Here is a 25,135-nt window from a genome sequence, read left to right on the forward strand (position 1 = left end):
ATAAACACTATTTGGACTGACTGACTCCGGGGACAGATTGAATTAAACCCTTGATCAGCAGGACACCGTTGTGATAATTTACCTACATCAGGCCACTACAAACAAACACACTAACAAACATATAAGTATAAGTAAGTAAGTAAGTAAGTAAGTAAGTAAGTAAGTAAGTAAGTAAGTAAGTAGGCCTAAATATATTTCCTATATCATTAGCTCTGATAAGAGGGTTTGTAAGTCTATTTCATTTTGTTTCATGGGTATCCGACGAATATTATTATTTAAGCTTTCAAATTTGTGCATTATGCAATTTTTTGCAGGAATTTTCTTGTCGGCGAACCTGCAACCTTTTAATGCTCAGCATCACATGGGCTATGGAAACGGTCGGGGGAACGGGTAACCGTATTGGTATATTTAGGCCTACTTCTGAATAACTTGCATTATTCCTTTTGCAAAAAACTTTACATTGTAAAGCATATTGCCGTTCAGATAACGTGGAACTTTGTATTTTGTTATAAACAGTTCTGATTGCATTCAGTTTCTTCCATGCACTTAGGAGTTGACCACAATTTTTCATGAAAACAAAATTTACAACAGCATGCGTCACGCGTCAGTTAGGTTGCACACGATGCCGTGTGCAGCGTTTCGGAAGTTCTCACGAAACTTTTTAGTAAGTTAGGGAGCAAAAAGACCCGTATGTAGCGGTCGCCATCTTGAGCACATCCTCTTCCTGCTTTGGGGTTTCAGTTCAGGTTTTCGTATTTTACTGAGAAATACTGCGGTACCTGAGAAAATGGTAAGTTGACAATCTTTATCGGGGAATTATATGATGTGCCACGTAAGATGTGATGGAAAATTTTGTGTTTAGGTAAGTGATTCTGGATGCAAACCTGTACTGCTGAACACGATCCCAGACGATGAATCAGAGTCAGGCCGGTCTCAGTCAGGCATACAATCGGTACTAACTGTCACCTTTTACGGTCACACACTACATTTCATCCACCCAGATTTCGATCTTAAAAAGAGGAAGTTTTGATACAGTTTTCTTTAATTTAGCCCAGCTCGCCACCTATTATTTAAACTCGTCATCGCTCAACCCTTGAAGGGAATCGGGAAAGTTCAAGGCATGGCGTTGGCCCACCTTTCGGCGTGAAGACCGACTACACCCACTTTTGAAACCACCCATTTTAATACTGACATATCCGCCACAGATTTGAATTTATTAATGAATTATAACGGAGCAATTTTGCATTTCCTGTGCACAGTGTTATTTAATCATTTTAATTTTATTACGCTCGTTGGTTGAGAAAATTCATTAAATTTGGTATCATTTTGTTTAGCAGTATTTTGCATTCCATATAAAGGCAAAGTTTGATGAACTGTTTGAACTGACTCAATGGAACAGAGTTGATAATATTAAGTGAAAATATAAAAATATTTAAGCAACAGAAACATTCTGTCGGTGTCAAACGACTGATGAAAAACTCTCATTGGTAACTGTAGTTGACAGTAGTGACGGTTACAGTGCTTGTCATGTCATAAAGGTGTAACACTAACAGAACAGTTCTCAATTACACGGTTAATACTCAACTCCACGTATCAGTAATTGTTTGTAATGGTAGTATTTTGATCTATTCACAGCCATGTGTCTGTCTCCATAGTAATTTCATATCTGAGTTGTGTAGTAGTGATGTTTAATTTTAATATTATTGCTTATTCATTGTGGCATGTTAAAATTATTTTATCATGAACCCTTTATACATGGAATTTGGATAGAGCATCAACAATCAGTAAATAATAGTAACTGCAAGTGAGATATCCTTCAGAAATGTGAAGATGCTGTTTCTTGCAATAATCTCATTTGCATTTTGATCTCATGGCAATCTGACGGAGTTAACCAATCTATACCAACGGAATTAAACAGTGTCCCTGTGCTTAATCAGACACTAAGCAAGGCAACAGCTTAGATGTAACATGGTCATTCTTCTGTAAATCAAAGATGTACATAACACATTTGCAGGCATCCATAAATAACGGTATGCATGTATTGAAAGTAGTTTGAAAAGCTAGTGAGCACCATACAACCACTGGTGTAAGTGTGTCCTGATATTTCCAATACTTTAAAAATACAGCCAGAGTGTTTGACAGTTATATTACATAAACACAGAAACATCAAACTTTTATTAAGTCCTAAAATTAACATCATGTTGACTTTGTATCAAGGATGACTTCTGTTTTAACGTTTTGATCATCATCAAGCTTCTTACAAGCAGTGAAGAAACATCAAGATTTTCATATAATTGCTCTGAACTAGTAGTGCATACCACCGTGCAGTTATCAACTGGAGAAAAAACGTGTGAACTTAGAGACAAAAATTTTAAAATCGAAATGATGGTAAGAGTTTGATAATGATAGTGGTCAAGGTTACGTCAGAATTATCATATCCGGAATGAATGTTACATATCTGTCATATTCATAACATTAATGCCCACCAGAGATGTACAATGTGAAAAGAAAAGCTTTGAATGGACCATAGTCTTCTCTGATGATGCTTATAAGAAACATTTTTAAAAATTGTTGTGAAACAAAGGAAAGGTGAGGACATCAGGTGGCCCCAAGGACACTACACATTTATTGACTCTGAAAGCTAATTGTACACATTTCTTGATTATTTCCTGAACTGTTTGTCTGCAGCAATAAGAAGTACTCAGGAAGGACACTACGTAGAAAATCTTGCCATTTGCTAAAATTTGACAGTCTGAATCGTGGCTCTCAATAATAAGCAAGCAGTAATAGCTGCAGAGTGTTTCCCATGATCTTCCAAGTATTCTGACTAGTACTTGTTGAACATCTTGGTCAGTGTGTCCTCTGGCATTTATCAATTTCAAAAATGTATAAAATTTTACTGAGTACGTGTAGATAAGTAACAAAATTTTTCTCCAAAAACTGGTACGAAGAAATCTTGATTCAGTGAGGCATCATGTATGCCTTGAAGATACCATTCTCAGTAGGATGAGTGGTGAGCAGGGGCAGCCAACAAAGCTATTTATGCAAAAAGCTGTCCATGTGCGATTTCTTGGTGGAAGGGCAGTGTTTCCCCATATCAGTGAGTGGCAAGCTGGCACTTTTTTTCTCATTAGCAGGTAGTGATATCAGTGAGCAATTAGAAAATTAAGGCGGGGCATGCATGGAGTTTGTTGTTCAGGGAGTTTGTAGATGGCAAAGAAACGGAAGTTGGGACGTATGTAATGGAGAGAGAGCATAGAAATTTTTGTTAATTGGGAGGGGGTCTTTGGTTTTCTCAGGAGGGGAGGAAAAGTGAAAACTTACAGATCGATGGGAAAGTTAAATTAATTGTTGCTGGAGAGCAAGTACAACCAACCACGATTTTCCTCTCTGAGTTTTAATTTATTTTCAAAATATGTAAGAGAATAATATTTACATGTCATTATACCTCTGGTCACAATCTCTCTAATTGGCTTCTTTGCTCGCACTAGTAGGTACATTCTCATTGGCCAGCTGAATATGAAGAATATTGGTGTACAAAATAAAGGATAGATTTTCTACATCCAATGTAGGATTTTAACCTGTTCACCCCCAATTCGCTGTAAATAGTTCCAAGGTCACCATTGATAACGATGGGTTTGGGTAAAACCATGGTGGTGAAAGGGTTAAGGTAGAATGCACCAGGGGACAGATATGTAGACTCAAATTTCAACAATTCTTTTCTGATCTACCACTTGTTGGGCTCATTTAAAAGCTCTTGGAGAAAGAAAACTTTTAACCAACTCAGTTTTTGGAAAATCCAAATTTTAATATTTTCCCATAGAAATTTTGAATTTCAAATATCACAAAAGTTTGTGTAATTTGTTTCTCTAGTTCCAAACTGTGCACATTGATCCCCGGGTTTTATTGTCCATTTGATAAGAAAATGTTTGAAAGTTTCATTAGGAAATTATGGACAAATTTGGGCAAAGGTTTAAGTCTTTCACTTCTGAGGTGCATACTACCATAAAAATAGACTGCTGATAATTTGAAAATATCAAAGGTCAAGTGTAAGGGCACACCAACCTGTTCCTCTTCAGATAGAGCCAAACTTTGCAATCTCACTAACACAGATTTGAATGGGAGGTACTTTTATCACAGGAAGTCAAGTTGGCCATGGTTAGATTTTATATCTTGTTACTACCACAGCCAACAGGTCATGACCCAGGAAGGTGCATTTAGAAGGTGGTATTGTGATCTCAGTCATTCTGTAATTTGTTGATAATGTGTCAATAAAACATACCTGTGGCGTGTAGTTAGTCACAGCAGTTCTTGTCAAAGTTGTGCCATTGCAAGAATTTCATTTTACACAAAGAGTGTGAAAATAAATAAATAGAACAAACACATCAACTTGGTTATCCCACTGCAGCAACTCAGGTATCCCGTCTTTTTGTTTTCAACTCTATACCCTAATATGAGGGTATGTGTATTAGTTTGTGCTTAAATTTGTCATGTCAGTAATTCGGCAACGAATATTTGATTGTTAATGTAGCACCAGACCTCAGTATTATTGGGCAATAATTTTGAGATGGAATTTTTTCAGGAAGATGTTGAAGTCCTGGTTTCTCCCCAATATTGAACCTGTTCAGCTGTCTAATAGATTCCTCTACTATCAACACCACTTAGAAAAAATTGAACTGTGAGTTCAGACTCAACCTTGCCACTGAAACCAAATAAATTGTTTCAAAATCTAAAAGCCCAAGTATTAAAAGAACTTCTCAGAAGCTGTGAACATATTATTATTGTTGAAGCAAGGAATGTAAATAACTTAAGTGACTGTCTCTTCCCAAGCCATGTCCATTCCATTCGTAAAATACTCATTTTATGCTGAAATATTGTGGCTGGCATCTTCCAAAGTTCTGGCTTCATGTCTACTACGAATGTCGGCAAGTAGTGCCATTCATTTATCCATTAGAGAATTTTCATTTTAAGAAAGAGATAACACAATCAAAGGTAAAAGCTTTCCTTGGAGTTTTGCAATTGTTTTTAATCATACATACAGTTATAAAAATATATTGAATGTAAAGTATTTGTACATTGGGTTGTAAATACCTTTTGTACCTAGGTGAATCACACGGGAAGTCTTGTTTGACTTCATCATTTTACCTTCGATGTATAAATGAGAAATTCAGGTCCCAAATAACTACCAGTCCCTATATACATTGTATTTTGACATTACAAAAAGAAACATTTCTTTTCAGATAATGATTGTCAATGTTTTATCAAAAACTTGAACTCATAGGAGATAGTTTGATTTGCAACTTCATTTAAACACAAGCGTACTTGCAACAAAATTCAGTTTCAGTACAGTAATTCTGAACTGTAAGCTGTTGTAGATCTAAACATGTCAGTTAACATGTGAATATGTTTGTTTTGTCAAAGCAAAGCTTTAGCTTTGCAGTCAAATCATCACGATTGTGTAGTATACAAATGTATTTTTAGGTGTGACTCGAAAAGTTACAATGAAAGAGGGAAACAAAAACTCATGCCTTTTGAAAAGACAAACATATACAGAAATTGTTCCCAGGGGAGTGTTAGGTGTGACAACAAGGAAGTCGGCAATATAAAAACCTTGAAATGTCTTTTCTGCTTGACGACACTATTTACACCTGAATATTTCTTTGTCAAATACATGGTGTATACTATACAGTGAGGTACAGTCAAGACATTTCCTTACCAATTCCTGGTGCAAATGTTGCTGTAAATCATGATTTTGGCTTTTGTGTGAATGCTTTCCTGGATATTTGTCAGTTTATTTTTTTCGAATTTTGGTGTTTACTCGTGAAACCACTCATGAAATTTGGATACTTGTACTTCCTCTTTTGTTCCTCGTACAACTGAGATGCTCTAACTGATCCGATCATCTGTACCCTGTCCCACTGTACAGATGTTTGACGTAGATGCCTCTTGTCCAATTTCCCAATCGATGTACGTTTCTAACAACAGCATTCGTGTGACATCTCTTTATGACATAAAGTAGAAAATATGTGACCAGAGAAGATAACTGAGCAATGACAGCATCTGGTAAGGTGATGTTGGTGAAGTTAATAATCCTGCAGTTAGGGGGCGTTGTTCAGAATTTCACCTTTGACTGATTTTAAAGCTGTCATGAATAACTAACTTTATGACATTTTGAAGTACTAGTTATTATTTGATTCACAGGCAATCTATCAGAGACTGCATTTTGCAAATTCTACACCAAACAACAGTGTTGTTTTATCATCAAAATTACAAAGTTTAAACTTACCAGAGTTAGTCCTGGAAGTAATTGAAACTGAATTATGTTTAGCCTTTGACCTAAATTGACAAGTTTTTATGGTCCAGTCATATGGAAGACTGACACCATTGATGAATAACCATCCGGTGTAATCTATCTGTTGGTAACATGACTGTCGTACTACCTTGCATGTGTCAAACTGTGTCAAAGTGCCTACCAGTTTTAAACATATCCATTACACAGACTTCCCTTCAACACAAATTATTTACTCAGAAGTTATTTTCTTTTAGTTGTAACTTTTGAGCAAATTTTATTTGCTTTGCAAAGCCAGGAATCACTAGGAATCAAAAACCATCAGTTCGACAAACAAGGAAAAGTTTTGACTGCATGATGAGGAAGTTTTTTGACAAGAAATCCGTCCTTATCATAAAATGATCACAAACTCCTCCAACACTATGAATATATGGTTTCACACCTCTTGCTTGGTTACCAAGGTGCCATAAACTGACCAGGTCAAACAGGGAGTACCAATAAACACGTCGTAAAGGTACTACTTGTAAACCCATTACTTTGAGATGCTTTTGCTGTTTTAGTTGTGTTTTGGTAACCTTCACACCCATACTCTTATTTTCTGTGCACTTTAAGGAGCTTGACCTGCAACAATGGTGTCAAAGTTGAAAGGTCAAGAATGGTGTTTAAGCTGAAAGGTCAATTGGTGAAACTGAAGCATGCAATATTGCATGTAAATAAGCAGTATGATTTAAGTCTTACATAAGACATACACATAATTTTTCATATGATGCATGTTCACAAAGGTAAATAACACGTGTGAAATCTGATATGCTTAAGACTGGTAGTGATAGGGACCGTCTCGGATTGTCGCAGAAGTTCAAGAAACGAAATTTCTTCGTTTAGATCAAAACCCCCTCCCCCCTCCCCCTAAACGAAACTTCAAAGTGCGAAATGTTCATGTCTGCCTGAGACTACAATGTTGCATTTTGCTACAGCTACTAAAGACGTATGCCCCTTGCCACATTACAATTAAAGTAATCGATCAGATTTGAGTACTAACAGGGCATTTTACCGCATAAAAGTTTCATTTTATTTTATTTTTACTTTTTGAATCTCTTGTGCTGTTCTTTGTCTTTGTGAGCACGCAATTTGTACTTGGTAGGGGCGGTAAATAAGCGAGAAACTTTGACAAGGGAGCCCAGGCATGTTCAATCATATTACAACGACTGTGATCAGTTGCATTACAAGTGAGAATAAAGACATCTAGTGGTTAGAGCAGATGCTTATAAATAGCACATTTAAAAAAATGATACTTTTGTCTTTGTATAATTTGATGAATGAAAGGTTTAGGATACAATATTACTATCGGTAAATTGTGTTTGTGGCACAAACGAGATGGAAACAGTTACAAAGTTGTTGGCACGAGTGTGCAGTTTTTCTTTAATTCAAAATAAACACACGAAAACTTGTGATCACAAAATAAAAGTGCGAAAGTGAAGTTCACTAATTGAATGGAGGTCAAACCCCCTCCCCCCCTAAACGAATGAATTTCGCTTTTTGAACTTCTGCGACAATCTGAGACGGTCCCTAAGACTGGTAGTGATAGGCATCTAATACACAGTGTAGTTCAAACAAATGTTGATGTGTGCAGAAAATGAATCTTTTAATATTTCCAACTACTGCTACTTCTGTAATGTTGTTACTGACCCGTGAATCCAGATATCAGCTGGATGTACCATAGTTGGGTAGGTCAGAATGTCCTTCCCATGGATCCAGTTGAGTCGCTACATTCTGAATCACAGATGAACATCTTATTAGTATATGTACCAACACTAAGATACATCAAAGTGTATCTTGTGTGAAAATATAGAGAGTAGGGTTTCTCCACTGTCAATGGTGAAAATAACTACTGTTGTCAGAAATTGAACTTTTGAGACAATTTCCAGTCCTGGTCAACCAACTCAGTTTCCATCATTCGCGTACTGATGGTTTCCTAAGTTCTTATATGATGGCGAATGGATAGATTTAACATAAAAAGCTGCAATGGTTTTAACTAACATTTACAATTTTCTGCCAATCTAGATGATTATTTATTGAGGGAAGAGGGTTTGACCTATTGACACAAATGTGATTTTTCTCTTCCATAGACGGACCGACAGTTGGACTGTGCCCTTGATCTGATGAGGCGTCTTCCACCACAACAGATTGAAAAGAATCTCAGCGATCTTATTGACTTGGTAAGTCTGCAATTACGATGTGATACAGAGAGGGCATGAAAAATTGCTGCTTAAAATGAAATTCTGTACAAAGGAGCAAAGATTGAAATGGTTTCCGTTGTCCATGCTCCTACAGACATTTCAAGACTTGGTATATTGATATGCCAAGTTATCTCCTGTTCATGGGAAGTGCAGAACCAATCAGAAAGTCTCACACAGAGGAATTCAAGATACACAGATAGAAGGGAATCATTGATTGGTTGCACAGACACTCGAACTCTTCACAGTCTATGATTTGACTTCTTAGATTTGATGCCATTTCTAATGATGTAACCATAATGAACTTCCTATCCACAATATCAGATTTTGAATCATCATCAACACATAATGATAATGTCACAGTTATTTAATTCTTTAATCTCAGTGCATGAACTCTATCAGTCATTCACTACTACATATCCTATTTGAAGATGCTGGAAACTGTGGTAGAAATACTACTTATATTGTTTGACATGTCGAAAGATACTGTATGAATGGGTGCCCATGCATATATTCGACCCCGGTTTTAGACACTATAAACAAAACCATCGCGAAAATGAATAAATGGTCATGACCATTAATTCATTTTCATGATGTTTTCATTTAATTTGTCTAAAATGGGGGTCGAATATATGCATGGGCACCCATTCATTCAATATCGTTCAACATGTCAAACAATATAAGTAGTATCTCGCATCAAACAAAATTCATGAAAAATGGCCGACTTTGTCCCTTTAAGCAAAGGTTAATGTGTGTATACAAAATGATTTGTTTCAGGTGCCTGATCTTTGTGAGGATTTACTCTCTTCTGTTGACCAACCTCTTAAAATTGCCAGAGACAAAACAGTTGGTAAAGACTACCTCCTATGTGATTACAACAGAGATGGGGATTCCTATAGGTATGTTTCAAGTGGCATTGTCTTCCTCTAACTTATTTTACACATCCTATGTTGATGCCAACAGTCCAAATTTTCCCCAGAAATTAGAAATGGTTTGTGCAAAATTGAAGAGAGACAGATTGTCTTAAGGTGTGATCCTTGTAATATCACTTCTTGTGACTGTTTTGGATTTTGAGTTGATGTACTCTGATGATGTGTCGTCAGACTGATTGATACCATAATTCTGGATCATAGAGTGACAACATAACAGGGCTCGAAATTAGCGTAGTCCCGCGTCCACAGACTACCAACTTTTTCCTGGGGCTACCAAAACCCATGAAATGGTAGCCCACACGGACTACCAAAGCCTGAGACATGAAATTACTTAGTGGGCGACATGATGTTGATCGCTGTGAGATGACCGACGCTCATACAGTCAACCCAGCCGGACGCAGAAAGGCCTAAGTTGATTTTGTAATGCAAATTAAAAGGCGACGACAGTAGTGCAGTGGAATTTGTTGCTACAAACTTTCAATAAAATATCATTATCTGAACTGATGTACTTGGATGACAGGCTCGGGAAATGATGGCAAATGAAAACTCATTTTCATAGTTATTTAATCTCAGTTAAACACAAAATTATTCAAAAGAAAAAGCTGTCGGGCCATCCACAAATTATGCTTTCCGAAGTGTACGAGATCATCCCCTGATGGTGGAAAAATATAGCCAAAATTGCCACGAAAGTATTAGGAACATGACTGTACCAAGTTGTCATCCTGAAATTCATAGCCAATCTACATATATTTTAGCCGTGTTATGTTTACACGTGCTGAGTGAAAACTCGTCATGGCGAACATCAAAATTGGCATATAAGCTTTGATTATGAGTGAATAGGTCGTCAAACTTTAAGGCGTCACTGTTGTCCACTATACATGCTATACCGCGCCGTTCGTCTAAGGATATGATCTGCAGTTATTGACGTCAAATGACTAGAAAATTCACTTCCTGGATAGAATCATGCAAAATAAATCTTTCATTGTCTAGACATAAATGAAAATATCCTTTACAAAAAATTCTTCATTCATGCATGGGCTACCAGACCTTGTCACTGGGCTACCAACTTCAGAAAATGGTAGCCCAATGGGACTACCAGGGAAAAAAGTTAATTTCGAGCCCTGAATAAGGATGGCGTGCGTCACCACGCTCTGCAACGCTGTATGCCGTCTGCATTTAGAACACATCTGTAATCCACAGTTCAAATATACCACACAAGAGTGCCACTGGTGAACGTTCAATCTTCAGAAATGAAAATTCTGTGGGCCATTGAAATGCAAGCTATTCTTGCAATAATCATGAGGTGTACATCAATTTTGCAAGATGCACATGTAAGTGGACAGTTGATATGAACACAACGTGTGTTTGAAAGATGTCACAGAAAGACAAGTCACTTTAAGAGGATGCAGATTTTATGATAATTTTTGCGGGGTGAAAAACACATGTCAAGGAAACTAAGAACTTTTACCATACTCTTCTTATCTAATGTATCTTATCATTACCACTGGAGTTGTAATTGCAACATTCTTACACTCTGCTCAGTTCAGTATAGTGTTGGTAAAAACCCTTGAAGAACCCTGTAGCCATTTATATACTGTGACGTGGATCGAGTATACACCTGGAGCAAAATACCGTGTTCCTGGTTCTGTATGGTGTCTGTTTGCCATTCAAGTGCATTTTTTGCAGGCAGACTATCAAAACACATGGTATTTGTTTAATACAATATGGTAGCACCCAATCCTTTTCCTTGTCAATCACTGAGGCTTTTCAGACAACGCTGTATAGTGATGTTCTTTTTGTGAAAAAAAAATTCAAATAGTTTGATAATGGGAATTAGGAGCAAGTCAACAGTAAAATTTTATGAACTTATGGTCTGGTGACAAATACTGGTTACCGGTATTATGTATTATGACAAACTTGTATGATGGAATGCAACATTAATGATTAACAAACAGGCAAATATATGAACAAATGAAAAAAGTCAATTTAATAACTCAGTGACAGCAATTTCCTAAGGCCAATCTAGTTTATACTGGTATACTTTGATATGGAAATATAAAAGCCCCTTTAGCTCTACCTTTTTGCATTTACTCACAGAAAAAATACCGTCCAATCTTGTTATTAAGCCAAATTGTCTTTGAAAATGTCTGTATTCAAATCCTTGGTGCTGGATTTGGTCAATTAAATCACGTGCTTACATGTATATATATGCAAGCAGGCCATATTTGAGTTGCAACTCAAAAATTATTTAGTTCATAAAATCAAAGTTGTGCGTTCGTCGCCAATGTTTGAAGAACTTTCTGTGGCCGCACTTGAGTAAGCATTTTCACATAAGTTGCATTTGATTTCAAACCATCTTATCAAAAAAAATGCAGAAAGATACAGCTAATGGGGCTTTAACAATGAACAGAGATAATTTGAAAGCTGTGAAGAGCATATGTTTTATCCATTAGATTTTCCTGTTAGTGACAGCCCCCATATTGAACAGAAGTATCTGTAAATATACACAAAGAGTTTGCCTTCACTATCAGTGATATGACAGTATTGGTTGCCGTGCTGTGTCTTTCATTCTGTTATTGTGTAGGCACCTGTAGTGTTTAGTTGCACAGTTAAAAAGGATTTTAAATTTCTGACAGACAGAATTTTTCACACTTGAAAAGTTTTACTGTGTTTTAAGAGGCAACAGTTTCAATCCCACCGTGTGAATACCATTTCACATTGCAAATGATTATGTGTAATTTTTAAATAGCTATGTAGATCAAAAGTACAGTAATCCCAGTTGATGAATCTGTATATCTGATTTAACCCTTTCATTGCTATGGTTTGGTCCAATCCTATTGTTTTTAATGGTAAAGTTGGACTTATATACTGGAAAACGGGGTGAATTGGTTAATTTATTGTTGAATATTAGAAAGTATGGTTTTCATTGTAAACAAGTTTTTACACAGTATTGTAGTTGATGATTCAAGATCACAACAGTAAACATGTATACTCTGTACAAACCTGTACCAGAGTGTCCTGTCAGACAAGTTAACGTGTCACCGACTGTATTTTAGTGGTCACTGTGTCTCAAGATGATTATATTCGTCACATCCGCTGGTATAGAGCTGACTCAAGGAAATCTCAAGAAATTCCCAAATTGACTCCGGGAATTGAGAAATCTTGATTTTGCTTACCATTTCTATCTCTCATTTCAGGTCTCCATGGAGTAACCAGTATGATCCACCACTGGATGATGGTGCTATGCCCTCAGACAGACTAAGAAGATTAGAAATTGAAGCCAATTCTGCCTTCGACCAGTACAGAGAAATGTAAGTCTAAACTCAACCAGTACAGAGAAATGTTAGTTCAAAATTCTGATAATGGTATGACCAGTAAAGAGAAATTTTTTTAGTTCAAAAACTCTGATATGGTGGAGCTGTTTGTATAACCAGTACAGAGAAACATTAATCCAAACTCTTATATTTTATCACAATGGAACTTACTGTGTACAAACAAATCTTATATCATAATTGACAGTAAAACTCTGATTTTAGGTCCAGTTTTCCTGATGGGCCCATACCGTTTACTGGTACAACACTTGTGAGGTCAAGGGTCAAATAGAGTCCTCTAACTTAAAGTCATTGGACTCCTTGTGACTGATACTGAAACTTATTTTACAATAAAACTCAATAGGTTACAAAGTAGGTGTAGAATAACAGTGATTATAATCTTCTTTGAAGGTATTTTGATGGTGGGGTTTCGTCAGTGTACTTATGGGACCTGGATCACGGCTTTGCCGGTGTTATACTCATTAAAAAGGCTGGAGATGGATCCAAACGAATCCAAGGGTGCTGGGATTCAATACATGTTGTAGAAGTACAGGTAAGAGATGGAACATTCCTCAACACCTGCACACCCCATATTACAATAGAACATTCCATTTACCAGCAAATTCTGTATCATAATTGACTGTGTGACCTACCGTTTACTGAACTGCTGAGAGCAGCGACACGAGATGTCAAAATCACAGGTACACTAAGACTGCTATGGCAGATTGAAGCAATGTCTTTGTACATATAGATGCGACATGCCCCATATGATATTTCACTGACAAACAAGTTTGTTGACAAATAACTGTGTGTGACTGCAACATGCATTCCACTGCTCAATTACAGTTTAATTATCGCCGTTGTACTTTTTAGAAAATAATGAACTTGCACAGTTTCGCTGATTTGAGGCAATCAAATTCTTGCTGTGAAGGTAGCCTTTGGTATCCAGAACCACTGGGGCTTACCCATCCTTGAATCACTTTAATAAAAGAATTTTGAAGATGGCAGTGTACAGTGGTCAGAAGCTGAGAAGAAGACTTTATGCTGCTTTCTGAAGATGGACTTGTAGTACTTTGAAATGCATTAATTTTCACCCCTAAAATAACTTTTTCCCCTGTCACATTTGTTACAACTTGTTTACTGAGATGTATATTTTGTAACAAAACTTTATTGTTTTATTGATTTTTGTCCACAGGAAAAGAGCAGTGGTCGTAACGCACATTATAAGTTAACATCAACAGCAATGTTATGGTTACAAGTAAGTTCTTTCATTCACCTTTCATTTTCACAGTGAATATTGCACAACATTTTGATCCTTCTTCCTAAAAAAAGTCAAAACTCAGTAGGACAGCTGATACCAGTAAAGGAAAAGGCGTGATTTCCTCAACTTAGTATACTGTTACACTGTCCTTGTACACTTCTTTGTTAAAGGTATACAGTCACCTGTAATCTAATATGCCCATATATGGTCAAAGGGGCGTTCCTTGGTATTCAAAATGCCCATGTGAGGGCGCTGTTTTTAAAAAGCTGCCACCCGCTTAAAATCTGTGATTGGTTAGATTTTCTCTTTCCATGTTAACTGTGGTAAAATTGGAACAGGTGACAGTATACCTTTAAAGGTAGATCTTCAAAGCTTTACATTGCAACTTGTATAGAATTTTAACTGATCACAGAAACTTGTATATTTACGCATTTGCTGATCTGAAGAGAATTTTTGATTAAAGGGTGGTATTGTATTTTTAACTGTCTTTATATGAAATATTGTCTTAGATTCTACTATAGAATTGAACATGATGTTACACTGCCAACAGTGCATTGGTTTCCCACAAACTCATCAGAGAAGTCATCGTCTCAAATATTTTGGCAAAGTTTAGGAACTGAACACTGTTGGACAGTGTAGGACACCCTATAGTGTGCTTTCAACCACATTAGCATCATCTATGGGGTTTGACAACATCGTACCATCAGATGAGTTTGGGTGACAAAGTATTTCTTTGTGTCTTTGTTCTGTGACAGACTAACAAGAGCTCGTCAGGAATAATGAACTTAGGTGGCAGTCTAACCAGACAGATAGAAATGGATTCAAATGTCAGTGAAAGCAATCCACATATTATCAACATTGGCAGAATGGTTGAGGTAAGTCTGCATCAATATTTTATATTGGCCAATGAATATTCCCCATTGATATGAGTCATTATCAGTTAATTTGCATACTTAAACACTTTGCATTGACCCTTATCCTGCCAAGTTCATGTGTCACCATCAGGTCAAGTTGGTTCAGACTAGACTGGTTCATAACACGTCCTATATGTTGTATGGAAACGAAGACTTGAGTATTTGAATACTGGTAACATGATTTTTACTGACTTCACCTGCCATAACATACCACGCCAAGTAGGTGAAATGCATGTAGGTTTTGAAATGCACATACGTTTTGTCTCAATGCTTTGTTTTACTGACTTTGTACATGGGGAGTGACTGGCCTAGCAGGATAGGGTTATTTGATGCATTTAACCCTTTTCCTGCCAAGTCGGTGAAAATCCGCTTGAAATTCGGTGTAGCTAGAATCTGAGCAGCCACGGCCGTTATCCTGCCAAGGCGGTGGAAATCGGGCTACTTTTTGGTACCCCCTTTCCTGCCTAGTCGACGGAACTACGTGTAGCAAACCCTTGCTCGCGCTAGGGGTCGTTCGAGGACAGGTTTTGGGCGAGGAACAGCGTTTGCTCTCGAAATGGGTTCACAGAGAGTCCAACGACAGGGAAAGGTGCGGAAGCTACCCAGCCAGTCCCCCACCCCGGTGGGGGACTGGTTTTTTTGGGGGGACGAGTAGCGTACTTGGCAGGTTAGCACGTTGACGTATTCTAGCGGAGTTTGGGTTAACTTGGCTCTGAGGCACTACATAGATTGCGGCCGAAATTGACCGTCTCGGCAACGCTAATCTGTAAGGCAACCGCCTAAGACCGCCTCAGCTGGCGGTGCAATTTTTTGCCAATGGTGCGAGACGAAAATCACGGACTTGGTCCTGATTGACGGGAAGTGCGGACGGATTTGACGGACTCGACTTTCTGTAAGGCAACCGCCTAAGACCGCCTCAGCTGGCGGTGCAATTTTTTGCCAATGGTGCGAGACGAAAATCACGGACTTGGTCCTGATTGACGGGAAGTGCGGACGGATTTGACGGACTCGGCTTGATTAGTCCCTGACATGGAACTGATCCGAACGGACTTGAGCGACATTTGTGAAGGGTAACCACCGCTTTTAACCGACTTGTTACCTTCTCGAAAAGACTACCCACTCAGATGTCGGACGTTGTCGGCTGCACTTGGCTCTAGACGTTCAAGCCGTGCAACGAAACACACCGCCTCAGCCTTGCCATTCAGGAACATGGCCTCAAAATTTGATACCATTGTTCACCGACTTGGCGGCTGTGGTTAGGTGCGTGAACCGTTGTTCACCGACTTGTTACGCCTATGTTGTCCCTGTGAAGTTCGGCTAACGGCCGAGTCTAACGGAAGTTGGCAGACCTGTGTTTGGTTTATACCGTAGTATGACCGACTCAGGTAGAGGTACCTGTCGGTATATTCCGAGTTTTACGCACTCGGGCGTCAATGACGGGTCGTCATCACCGCTGATGACGTAGACGTGCTGGCCACGTTATTTGAAGGAGCCATGTTTGCCCAACGGACGAGGCCGAGACAGCTGTTGACAATTTTGGCATCCTTCATCTTTGACCGCCTTAGTTGGGTAAGCCGCTCGGCAGGCGACGGTTATGACCTAAACAAGCCGCTGAAGCACTGTTCGTTGCCGTACAAGAACGAGACGGCCAGTCCATTACTGCTTAATGGGCGATCTGTCGGGTTGGCTTGTCACCGACTTGGATGACAATACGCCCTGCGCAGGCGTACTTAGAAGGGACATGAGGTTAAAGAGACGGGTTTCCCACCCGTACTAAACATGGGCTTGGGCCAACGTCCTTGGTGGCAGGTGCGCATGCCACGTACCCAGCTGGACGGAATGTCAAGTTGAGATGCTAATGACATTGACTATGTTATGCTAAGTGCTCGAGGGATTTGCATCGCAAATGAGTATTATTAGCATATCAAATGGTGCGGACAGGCAATTTACATGACGGGTAGGAATGTCAGCGCCGGTTGGTGGACTGATTGCCGTAGGTCCATTATAATAACAGGTGGATGCATATATTAACACCCCTGCGTCCAATCATGTCCAGGGCTTTGTTTCCCTGTGGCTTTAAAAGGGAGGGACCTGCTAGTCTGTCGACACTGTTCCAGACATGAGCTTGACGGACCGCAAAAGTTTTCTGAAGGCGAGCAGACGACTGAAGCTCAAAGATGCAGAGTCTCCGGGCGGTAGTGGTAGCGATCGTTGTGATGTCCCTAGTAAACGTTCTAAGAAGTCGGGCAAGAAACGCTCCCGTAAGGCGAAGCCATCTCCGGCTGAAAAACCCAGTGGTAAGCGTAAACGTAAGAGCGATCGTTCTGCCGATGAGGATGATGACGGGTCACCGGTTGCCAGTGGTTCTCACCCGGCTGCTCCGGGAGAGACTACTTCACCTGCAGAGATTACATCTGCTCTTGTGGGAGATACTTCACCTGCACAGACTACGTCTGCTGCTGCTAGTGAGACAGTGAGTAATGAGACGGCTGATGCCATTGGTTCTCCCCCGGCTGCTCCGGGAGAGACACCACCTGTTGCTACTATGAGCCCTCATCCTGCGTCAGGAGAGGTTCCTGTGCCCAGTGCGAAAGAGCTTGAGTCCTCGTCATCAGCAGAGGCTGCCGAGCCCGCTCCTGCCATAGTTTCGTGTGCTGCGATGTCCCCGCCGAAAAGATAGTGCGGAGGGTTCGTTATCAGGATAGCCCACCTGATTTTGAGCCAGATATGATCCTTGATGCCGCTACGGGCGAGTTCAGGCCCAGACGCCCCAGACGACGGTGATATCACCGCTGAGTCCGACTCGGAGGTTGACGAGGATGCGGCAGAGGACGATGACTTTTATGACAGGCAGTATGTAGGTGAGGCAAGCTCTGACGACGATGATGACGTTGCTGCTGTGTTGGCGGAGGACGACACACCCTCCTGTCTGGCGTATGTCGGAGACTACCGATGCTAATATATTTGAGGAGACCGATTTTGACCATGAGAGAGGACTGACTTTCACCTTGCCCAGCCACGCCCGTGAGCTCGATTACTTTTTTAAGTTTATTCCAGCTACACTGATCAGATTGGCCAAGGACGAGACTAATAAATACGCCAAATTCCACCAGCGACATATCGCTAGGAAAATAGATAAATACTGGCGTAACGCTGACTACCGAGAGGTGCAGGCGTTCATTGGCGTCTTAGTCTGTATGGGTATCGACCGTAAATCATCAGTGGAGGATTATTGGTCTAGCGATCCCTTTCTGAGAAACCAGGGTATTTCTACTGTGATTACCCGCAGTCGCTTTCAGCAGCTTATGCGATACTTTCATCTGGCAGACCCAGAGAACGATCCACGTCGTGATCCTGATGAGGCACGCCGCCGACGTCGGTGTCAGGAGGATCCCCTGTATAAAATCAATCCATGGATGGAGCCCATAGTTGACCGTGCGTAAATAATTATAAGATGGGTAGAGAGATCTCCATCGACGAGGGCATGGTGCGATTTAAGGGCCGTTCTAAATTTAAGCAGAGATTACCGCATAAGCCTGATCGAGACGGTTTCAAGATATGGCAGCTGTGCGACTCCACCACTGCATACATCGCTAACTTTGCACCGTACCTAGGTGTGAAATATCGGGATCGGACTGATGGGAGACGGCAGGAGCGAGGTGTGGTGAAAAGAATTACGATGGAGCTGGTCCAGCCATTCTGTGGATATAATCACAGCCTATTCTGTGATAGCCTGTTTAGCACGGTCGTTACTGCTAGAGAGCTGATGGAGACCGGGATCTACATGGTCGGGAGTTTTAACCGCCGTAATCGTCGCACCATGCCCCCTTAATTAATTCCGCGGGTAAGAGGAAGCGCCTTCCTCTGTCTGTTGGGGATATGAAAGCCACGACCAGAACGGACTCTCGTCTTAACATCACTGCTTATCAGGATAGTAACGCTCAGGTGCTGATCTTGAATACGGTCTATCCACCCTTGGAGTGCGTGCCAGTGGGGGAGGGAGACGAGCGGCGACAAGTGCCTCTGTCGCTGTATAATTATCGCCGGTACATGGGAGGCGTCGACCGAGCCAACCAGAAGCGCAAGTACTTTCACACTGGGCGCAAGAACCACAGATGGTGGACATATCTGGCATGTTACCTGATTGATGTTGCCCTGGTAAATGCATATATATGCTTCAAGCATGTACACCCTGATAGTAAGCTGACCCATAAGATGTTTCATCTGCGTGTCGGGAAACAACTCATTGGCGGTTATTGTGGGCGATCGCAGCCCAGTGTGAGAGAGGTCGAGGCCACCGTTTCTCTTGCCTCGTACATCAATCCACAAAATCAGCCGATGCACGTTGTCAGCCGTTTGGAGGGGCGGCAGAAATGCTGTAAAGTATGCAGCAGAGAGGGTAAGACCACTGCGAGCGGACGACTGTCTGAGACGTCCAAAGGATGTAGTCTGTGCGGGGTTCATCTTCACGAGGGCGAGTGTTTTGCGGCTTTTCATCATCGCATGATGCTACGAGGTAAGAGGAGCATTGGCGTGCAGACCTCTACTCACACAGCCCCGACGACACCCATCAGCAAGAGAACCCGACGTAAATAACGGACAGGGACAGCTTCGCCTAACAGTGGCTTGACTGTATTCTTAACACGGACCATGATCACATTTTGAGCACGGTTGTGCCGTTTGTTTGTGCTTTACGATCCCGCTGATTGTAAATTGAAACACGGATTATTTTGTACAATCCCCCGATTGTAATCTTTGTAACACGGACCATGCACTCGGACGTCGAGACAGACTCTGAGATTTATTATTCGGCATAATGTAAATTATTCCCGAATAAAATACTATCTATGGATCGCATATTTTCGTTTGTTTTGTTTAGACGGATTATTTTGTACAATTCCCCCTATTATAATTTTTGAAACAGGATCTGCCACCCCGATTGTAATTTTTGAAACACGGACCATGCACTCGGACGTCGAGACAGACTCCGAGATTTATTGTTCGGCATAATGTAAATTATTCCCGAATAAAAACTATCTATGATCGCATATTTTCGTTTGTTTTGTTTTTACCCCCACTTTCGTTTTTGGCAGATCCGTAAGGACGCTATAGTAATGGATGAACGTGCGTTGTATCACGGGAGGGGCACAGCCCAACGGAGGCTGTGCTCGTGCGACGTAGACGTTGTACCAACCATCTGTCGTTGGGGTTAGTGCATAGAGCAGTTGCACTGTCCAGAGCTAAGGTGGTACAAAACTGCACCTTAGTAACAACTGCACAACTAACGTGTTAGGAAACGGTAACACTAACGAGCTAAGTGTTCACTGAACTGGCCAAACTACGTACACGCCTTCCTTCAATGGCGGAACTATGTCGTTGACACTACGTCAAAGCAGACTGCACTGTGCGACTCTTCCAAGTCGTTCAAAGTACGTGGCCAAGTGACACAACCCAGGGGAAACAGGACAGGTTTGAGGGTGCTGCCGCACCCATAGCACTAACCCCTGGGTCTTCTACTAACCCACGAGAGAGGTGACGTTTCCCCGGTGTGGCCGTGCGTGCCGGCGAACGAGTTTTACTTCCGCGAAAGTAAGCTAGAAAAGGGCATAAAAGTGCACGTCCCCGGGGCAAACAACGCCCGTGACCTCGTCATTTTCTGGACACAACCTCATCAGCGGTTGCCCCTCTATACGGGCATGCAAAAATTTTTGAAGTCTAACACGTATATGGTCGGTAATCGTACCCCGAAAATGCGGTATTTTCCCGCCAAATGCCTGGCAGGAAAGCGTGCAGGAGAGCCTATCTTCTGTAGACACGGAAAAGGGGGCCGGTTTTCACCGACTTGGCAGGATAACGGACAGGGGCGCTCGGCAGGAAAAGGGTTAATCAGTAAATTTAATGTCAGATGCAACATTTTGATCATGAACTCGTCAATCCATCCATATTTCCATCTTCCACTCAGAGCCAGTTAGATTATCATGGTCTTTGGAGGGATGTGGACAGTCACTGTTGAAATGTGTAAACATGAATACAAACCCTTTCCTAATTGTGAGACTGCCAGACTTTTGTATTGCAGATGACAAATGCATTATTGTCATCTTTCTCCTAGCTTCGTAATCCCAGCCTCCATCTGCCCAGAGAACAACCATTTCAGTTGCCTTTAAAATTTGATTTTCACAAACTATGCAGTGATCCCATCGATTGTTGCTTTCACCAAAAATTGACAGCACAGCTACATCAGCAGCTAGCTCACTTGTCTTAGATATCACTGTGAATTTTTGAACCTCTCTCTGACAACTTTTTCATGTACTTCCCGGCAGGATATGGAAAATAAAGTTAGGAACACACTGAATGAGATCTATTTTGGAAAGACGAAAGATATTGTCAATGGATTAAGGTGAGTCTCAGGGATTGCTTAGTTCAGATCTGCTGTACTTTTAAAACAGCAATATTGTGGACAAGAAAGCGTATTTCATCACAGCAGATACAGACAGTAGTAGGTAATACTTTGAAAATCAAATATTCAAAGATTCCTGCCTGTCACAAAAAGTTGGGAAACATATACTTGTACCAAAGGTGTCAGATGTTTTTAGAGCTAACTTTTTACAAATGAGATATAATTTACTGTAGACTGCTTCATCTCTTGACAGTGTGTAGAGTTTGTTGTCAATTGTCTATTGTGCCATGCGCACATTATTTTCCTCACATCTGACTGCCTTCCGGGACCCAACCCCATCTAGTGTGTTGCAAGTCCTAATTTTTGGAATCTCTGCCTGAGGCCTACATTGTTTCACCACACCATTGGTTGGTAGCAGCCAAAAGAACAGGTCTTTGCTACTGGTAGAAAACAGTCTTAGTGAAAATTGACGAATTTTAACAAACAAATTTTCCTTTTCACCGTAATTTTAGGACCACTATGAAGCAAGAAGACAAAGAAACTCGTAGAAAACTCCAACAAGACTTGTCTGCAGCACTTAAACATCGAACTGGTCCTAACAACTAGTTTAGTAAAAAGAAATAAACAGTGGCCTCCACTGGATTGTAACATACAGTGGAACATTTTTTCTTTTCTTTTTTTACTAGCAATTTTCTATAATGGCTCCTTACCATATAAGGGAATATGTCAAAGGTCAATCCTGTTAGTAACTTTATCTAATTCTATGGTGAAATTATCACTGTGATGTTCATTTGAAGGCAATGAATAGGTTCTAATTATTTAAGTTTTAAAAGAAATGATTCATTTTCATAGGACTGGATTCCACTGATTATTTCTAGTGTATTTATACAGAGCTTTTACTGCAAACGTTAAAGGGATACAGTCGTCGGAACTGCGCTCAAAGGTTGCATGGGACCTGTACAACCAAGCAAACACTGTATCCAAGGTACGATGGTGATTGATGAAAGTTAAAACATGTCTGTCATAATCTACATCGTATAATTTAAATGTTGCAGCTATGATGATGAGGTGCATCTAGATATCGTGCACGAAATATATTGTTTGTAAACAAGAAACTCGCACAGGCGCAGTTCCAACGACTGTATCCCTTTAAGGCCATGTATTTAGTTTCAAGTCCAGCTTCTTCTAGTCAGGTTGTTTGTACCTTTGCGCAGATTTACTTTGTTCAAGCTTCCAGTTGAAATCCCTACGCTTAACTTGACTGTTGAAGTGTTTAATGGCTGAGAAGACTAGTTAAACACAGGATGGGATTGACAAATCTTTGTTCAAAGTTCCACTCTTAGAATAACTGCTATTGTTTCCAATTCTGTTCTGCTCTTCACATTTGACACCAAGGCAAGTTTCAAAACATGAACAATGTCAGGAAATTTAAATGCATTTGGACATTTACTTTATTTTATTTTGTCAGTACTCCTCCTTATGGTCAAATTTGTCAGCTGTATAGTAGTTCGCGCCTCGAATATGAACAACTTAAACTTTTGCTCAAATTTTCATCCAGCAAAATTTCAACCATTTTCTTCCAAAATCGAGAATGAAAATCGGGGGTCACCACGCAAATTTTGGTGCTAGAGAAACAAATTACCCAATATTTACTGATATTTGAAATTCAAAATGGCTGCCATCCCAGTGTTATTTCAATAGGGGAAAATAGAATTCCCAATGTTCACAAAACTAAGCCAGTGAAAACTTTTTTAACTCATAAACTTCAAAATGAGCCCCCACAAGTGGTAGGCCAAAAGAATATTGTTAAAGTTTGAGAGTCCAAATATCTGTCCCTGAGGCGCATTCTACCTTAACAATATCATTCTTCAAATCTGAAAACAAAAATGTCTTGTGATCCTATCATCAAGAATTTCATCGCATCATGATTTGACATTCCAGTTTACTTTGTTCTTTCCAAGTTCTACCAGTGAGAAAAAAATTATTGTGATGTAGGAGTTTGGTACACAAGAGACGCCTCATTTACATTTCTTGCCTGCTATGTCTGTGTCACCAGAACGTGTCTACTTAATCTGTAGGCCCAGCCATCCCCATTTCACAGTGCATTGGTCCCACCTGACAGTCAAAACCAGTTGGGTTCAACCATAGCTCAGCACTCAAAAGGGAAGAACTCAAAAAAAGAATTCTTACTGGCCTTGGCACAGGAACACAGCATTTTTAGTGTTATTTCTAAATATAACGTTTTGCCCAGGAAACTCACAATGGCATGAATTACCATGTATTTCCCAATCTGTTTACAAGACTTAAGTTGTTGATGTAGAAAAAAGCACCGTTGAAACAGGAAATGTGTAGCTGTGAATTTTTACAGAGTTTGAATGCCTTGGGCTTAGGTGTATACCTTGGTGGAAGTTGCCAAATCTATTGTATTACTGCCTGATAATTGACTGAAATGTCAAACAGAATCTCCCTTCAGCTGCAGTGAGGAGTAACCTCCTCTACAAAGAAACATAAATTTTTCAGTCCCGCCACAGCATTGAAAGTCAGGGGCTTGAAACAAATATTGATTATTAAATGGGTTTAAAATGCAAACAGCAGGAAAACTGCATGTTGTACTCCAGTCCAGTTAAAACTTACCATGTATTATATTCTTAGTTCGTCAGTGTTATCAACCCATTCTAGAATCTATTGATTTTGGAACCAGTATACTTGCAATTTTTTCTGTTCTTTTATAGTCTATTTCTAGGGAGTTTTTAACCCTCTTACTCCCATTTACGTAATGTAATGACCCAACTATCATGTTTCACCCCTCTTTGAAAAGTGCTATGGTCTAGCCGTTGTATTCTAGAACAAAAGGACTAGACCAAATATGGGAGTGAAATGGGTAGCCATTGTGTTTTAGCCCATATGAATGTCTACCCAGAATGCAACTGTACAGCAAGCAAAGTTGATTCCTTATTTCTGTAAAGAGAAACACAAGCAGAATAAAATTTCACATTTATTTCAATTTTTTTCGGGAAAAGTATTTATGGATTACCGTAGTTGCTTCACTTGTACACAGAATATCAACTATACAATCATTCAGAGTTGCACCACCATATTTCACTGTCTTCCCGCTTGAAAATCCTCAAGATATATCTACTTGGAAGAAATAATGTACTTTAAAGCTCTTTAACTTTGTGTAAAAAAATAAGCAGCTTGCTAAGTGTAGTTTCTTAGTGTTGTAGATCCACAGGTAACTTATTGATAACAAAAACACTCTACGAATTGAACTATCAGTATAATGCAATACGTTTGAAGGAAAAATGGACCCCAGTTATTCCACATCTGTAGTTTTTATGTTTGATGCCTCTCTGCCCTTATTTTTGACAAATGGATTGGTCTTTCCATGACAATCAATGGAATCAGATCACTATATAGCAATGGGAGGGAGGATAAATCTATTTTTCATAGGTACAATTCTTTGTGAAAAGGATGTCGAATATACCCATGTCTCAGATACGCTGAAATCTGTCATCTTCAAATATCTTTTTTATACACAGTGACTACTGTTCCGATAAAAACACCTAGAAGTTTTTTCCCATTTTGTTTTACTATGAATATAGAAAATGTAAATTTGTTCAGGGAATTTAGTGCATTTGTCATTTTTTGAACAGAATTACAGCGAGGGCATGAGTTATCGGAACACCAAATTAGGTAATTACCCAGCAACTTAGCTGAGCACTTTGCAATTTGACCTGGCGTTTACCTAAACAAGAGTCTGTTTTATTGTCTGAAGACTGATAAGATATCCGCCACAC

The 25,135-nt window shown here is 39.9% G+C and overlaps 1 protein-coding gene across 1 annotated transcript; it reads left to right on the top strand.

The window, feature by feature from the left end:
• The first annotated feature begins 657 nt into the window (after nt 1-657).
• Nucleotides 658-24,342, top strand: LOC139137418 (F-actin-capping protein subunit beta-like). Its single transcript, XM_070705510.1, has 9 exons — nt 658-790; nt 8,416-8,505; nt 9,301-9,422; nt 12,653-12,766; nt 13,178-13,319; nt 13,962-14,024; nt 14,783-14,902; nt 21,262-21,338; nt 21,851-24,342. The coding sequence occupies exons 1-9, from the start codon at nt 788-790 to the stop codon at nt 21,942-21,944; spliced, it is 825 nt and encodes a 274-aa protein (XP_070561611.1). The 5' UTR covers nt 658-787; the 3' UTR covers nt 21,945-24,342.
• The last annotated feature ends 793 nt before the right edge of the window (nt 24,343-25,135 follow it).

Source organism: Ptychodera flava, chromosome 7 (genome assembly GCF_041260155.1).
Source record: "Ptychodera flava strain L36383 chromosome 7, AS_Pfla_20210202, whole genome shotgun sequence".
Lineage (NCBI taxonomy): Eukaryota > Metazoa > Hemichordata > Enteropneusta > Ptychoderidae > Ptychodera > Ptychodera flava.

Bases quoted from the DNA above. Each gene is read 5' to 3' on its own strand.
- LOC139137418 (XM_070705510.1), top strand. The intron at 8,506-9,300 runs GTAAGTCTGCAA...GATTTGTTTCAG, and splicing joins TCAGCGATCTTATTGACTTG to GTGCCTGATCTTTGTGAGGA. The intron at 21,339-21,850 runs GTGAGTCTCAGG...CCGTAATTTTAG, and splicing joins GATATTGTCAATGGATTAAG to GACCACTATGAAGCAAGAAG.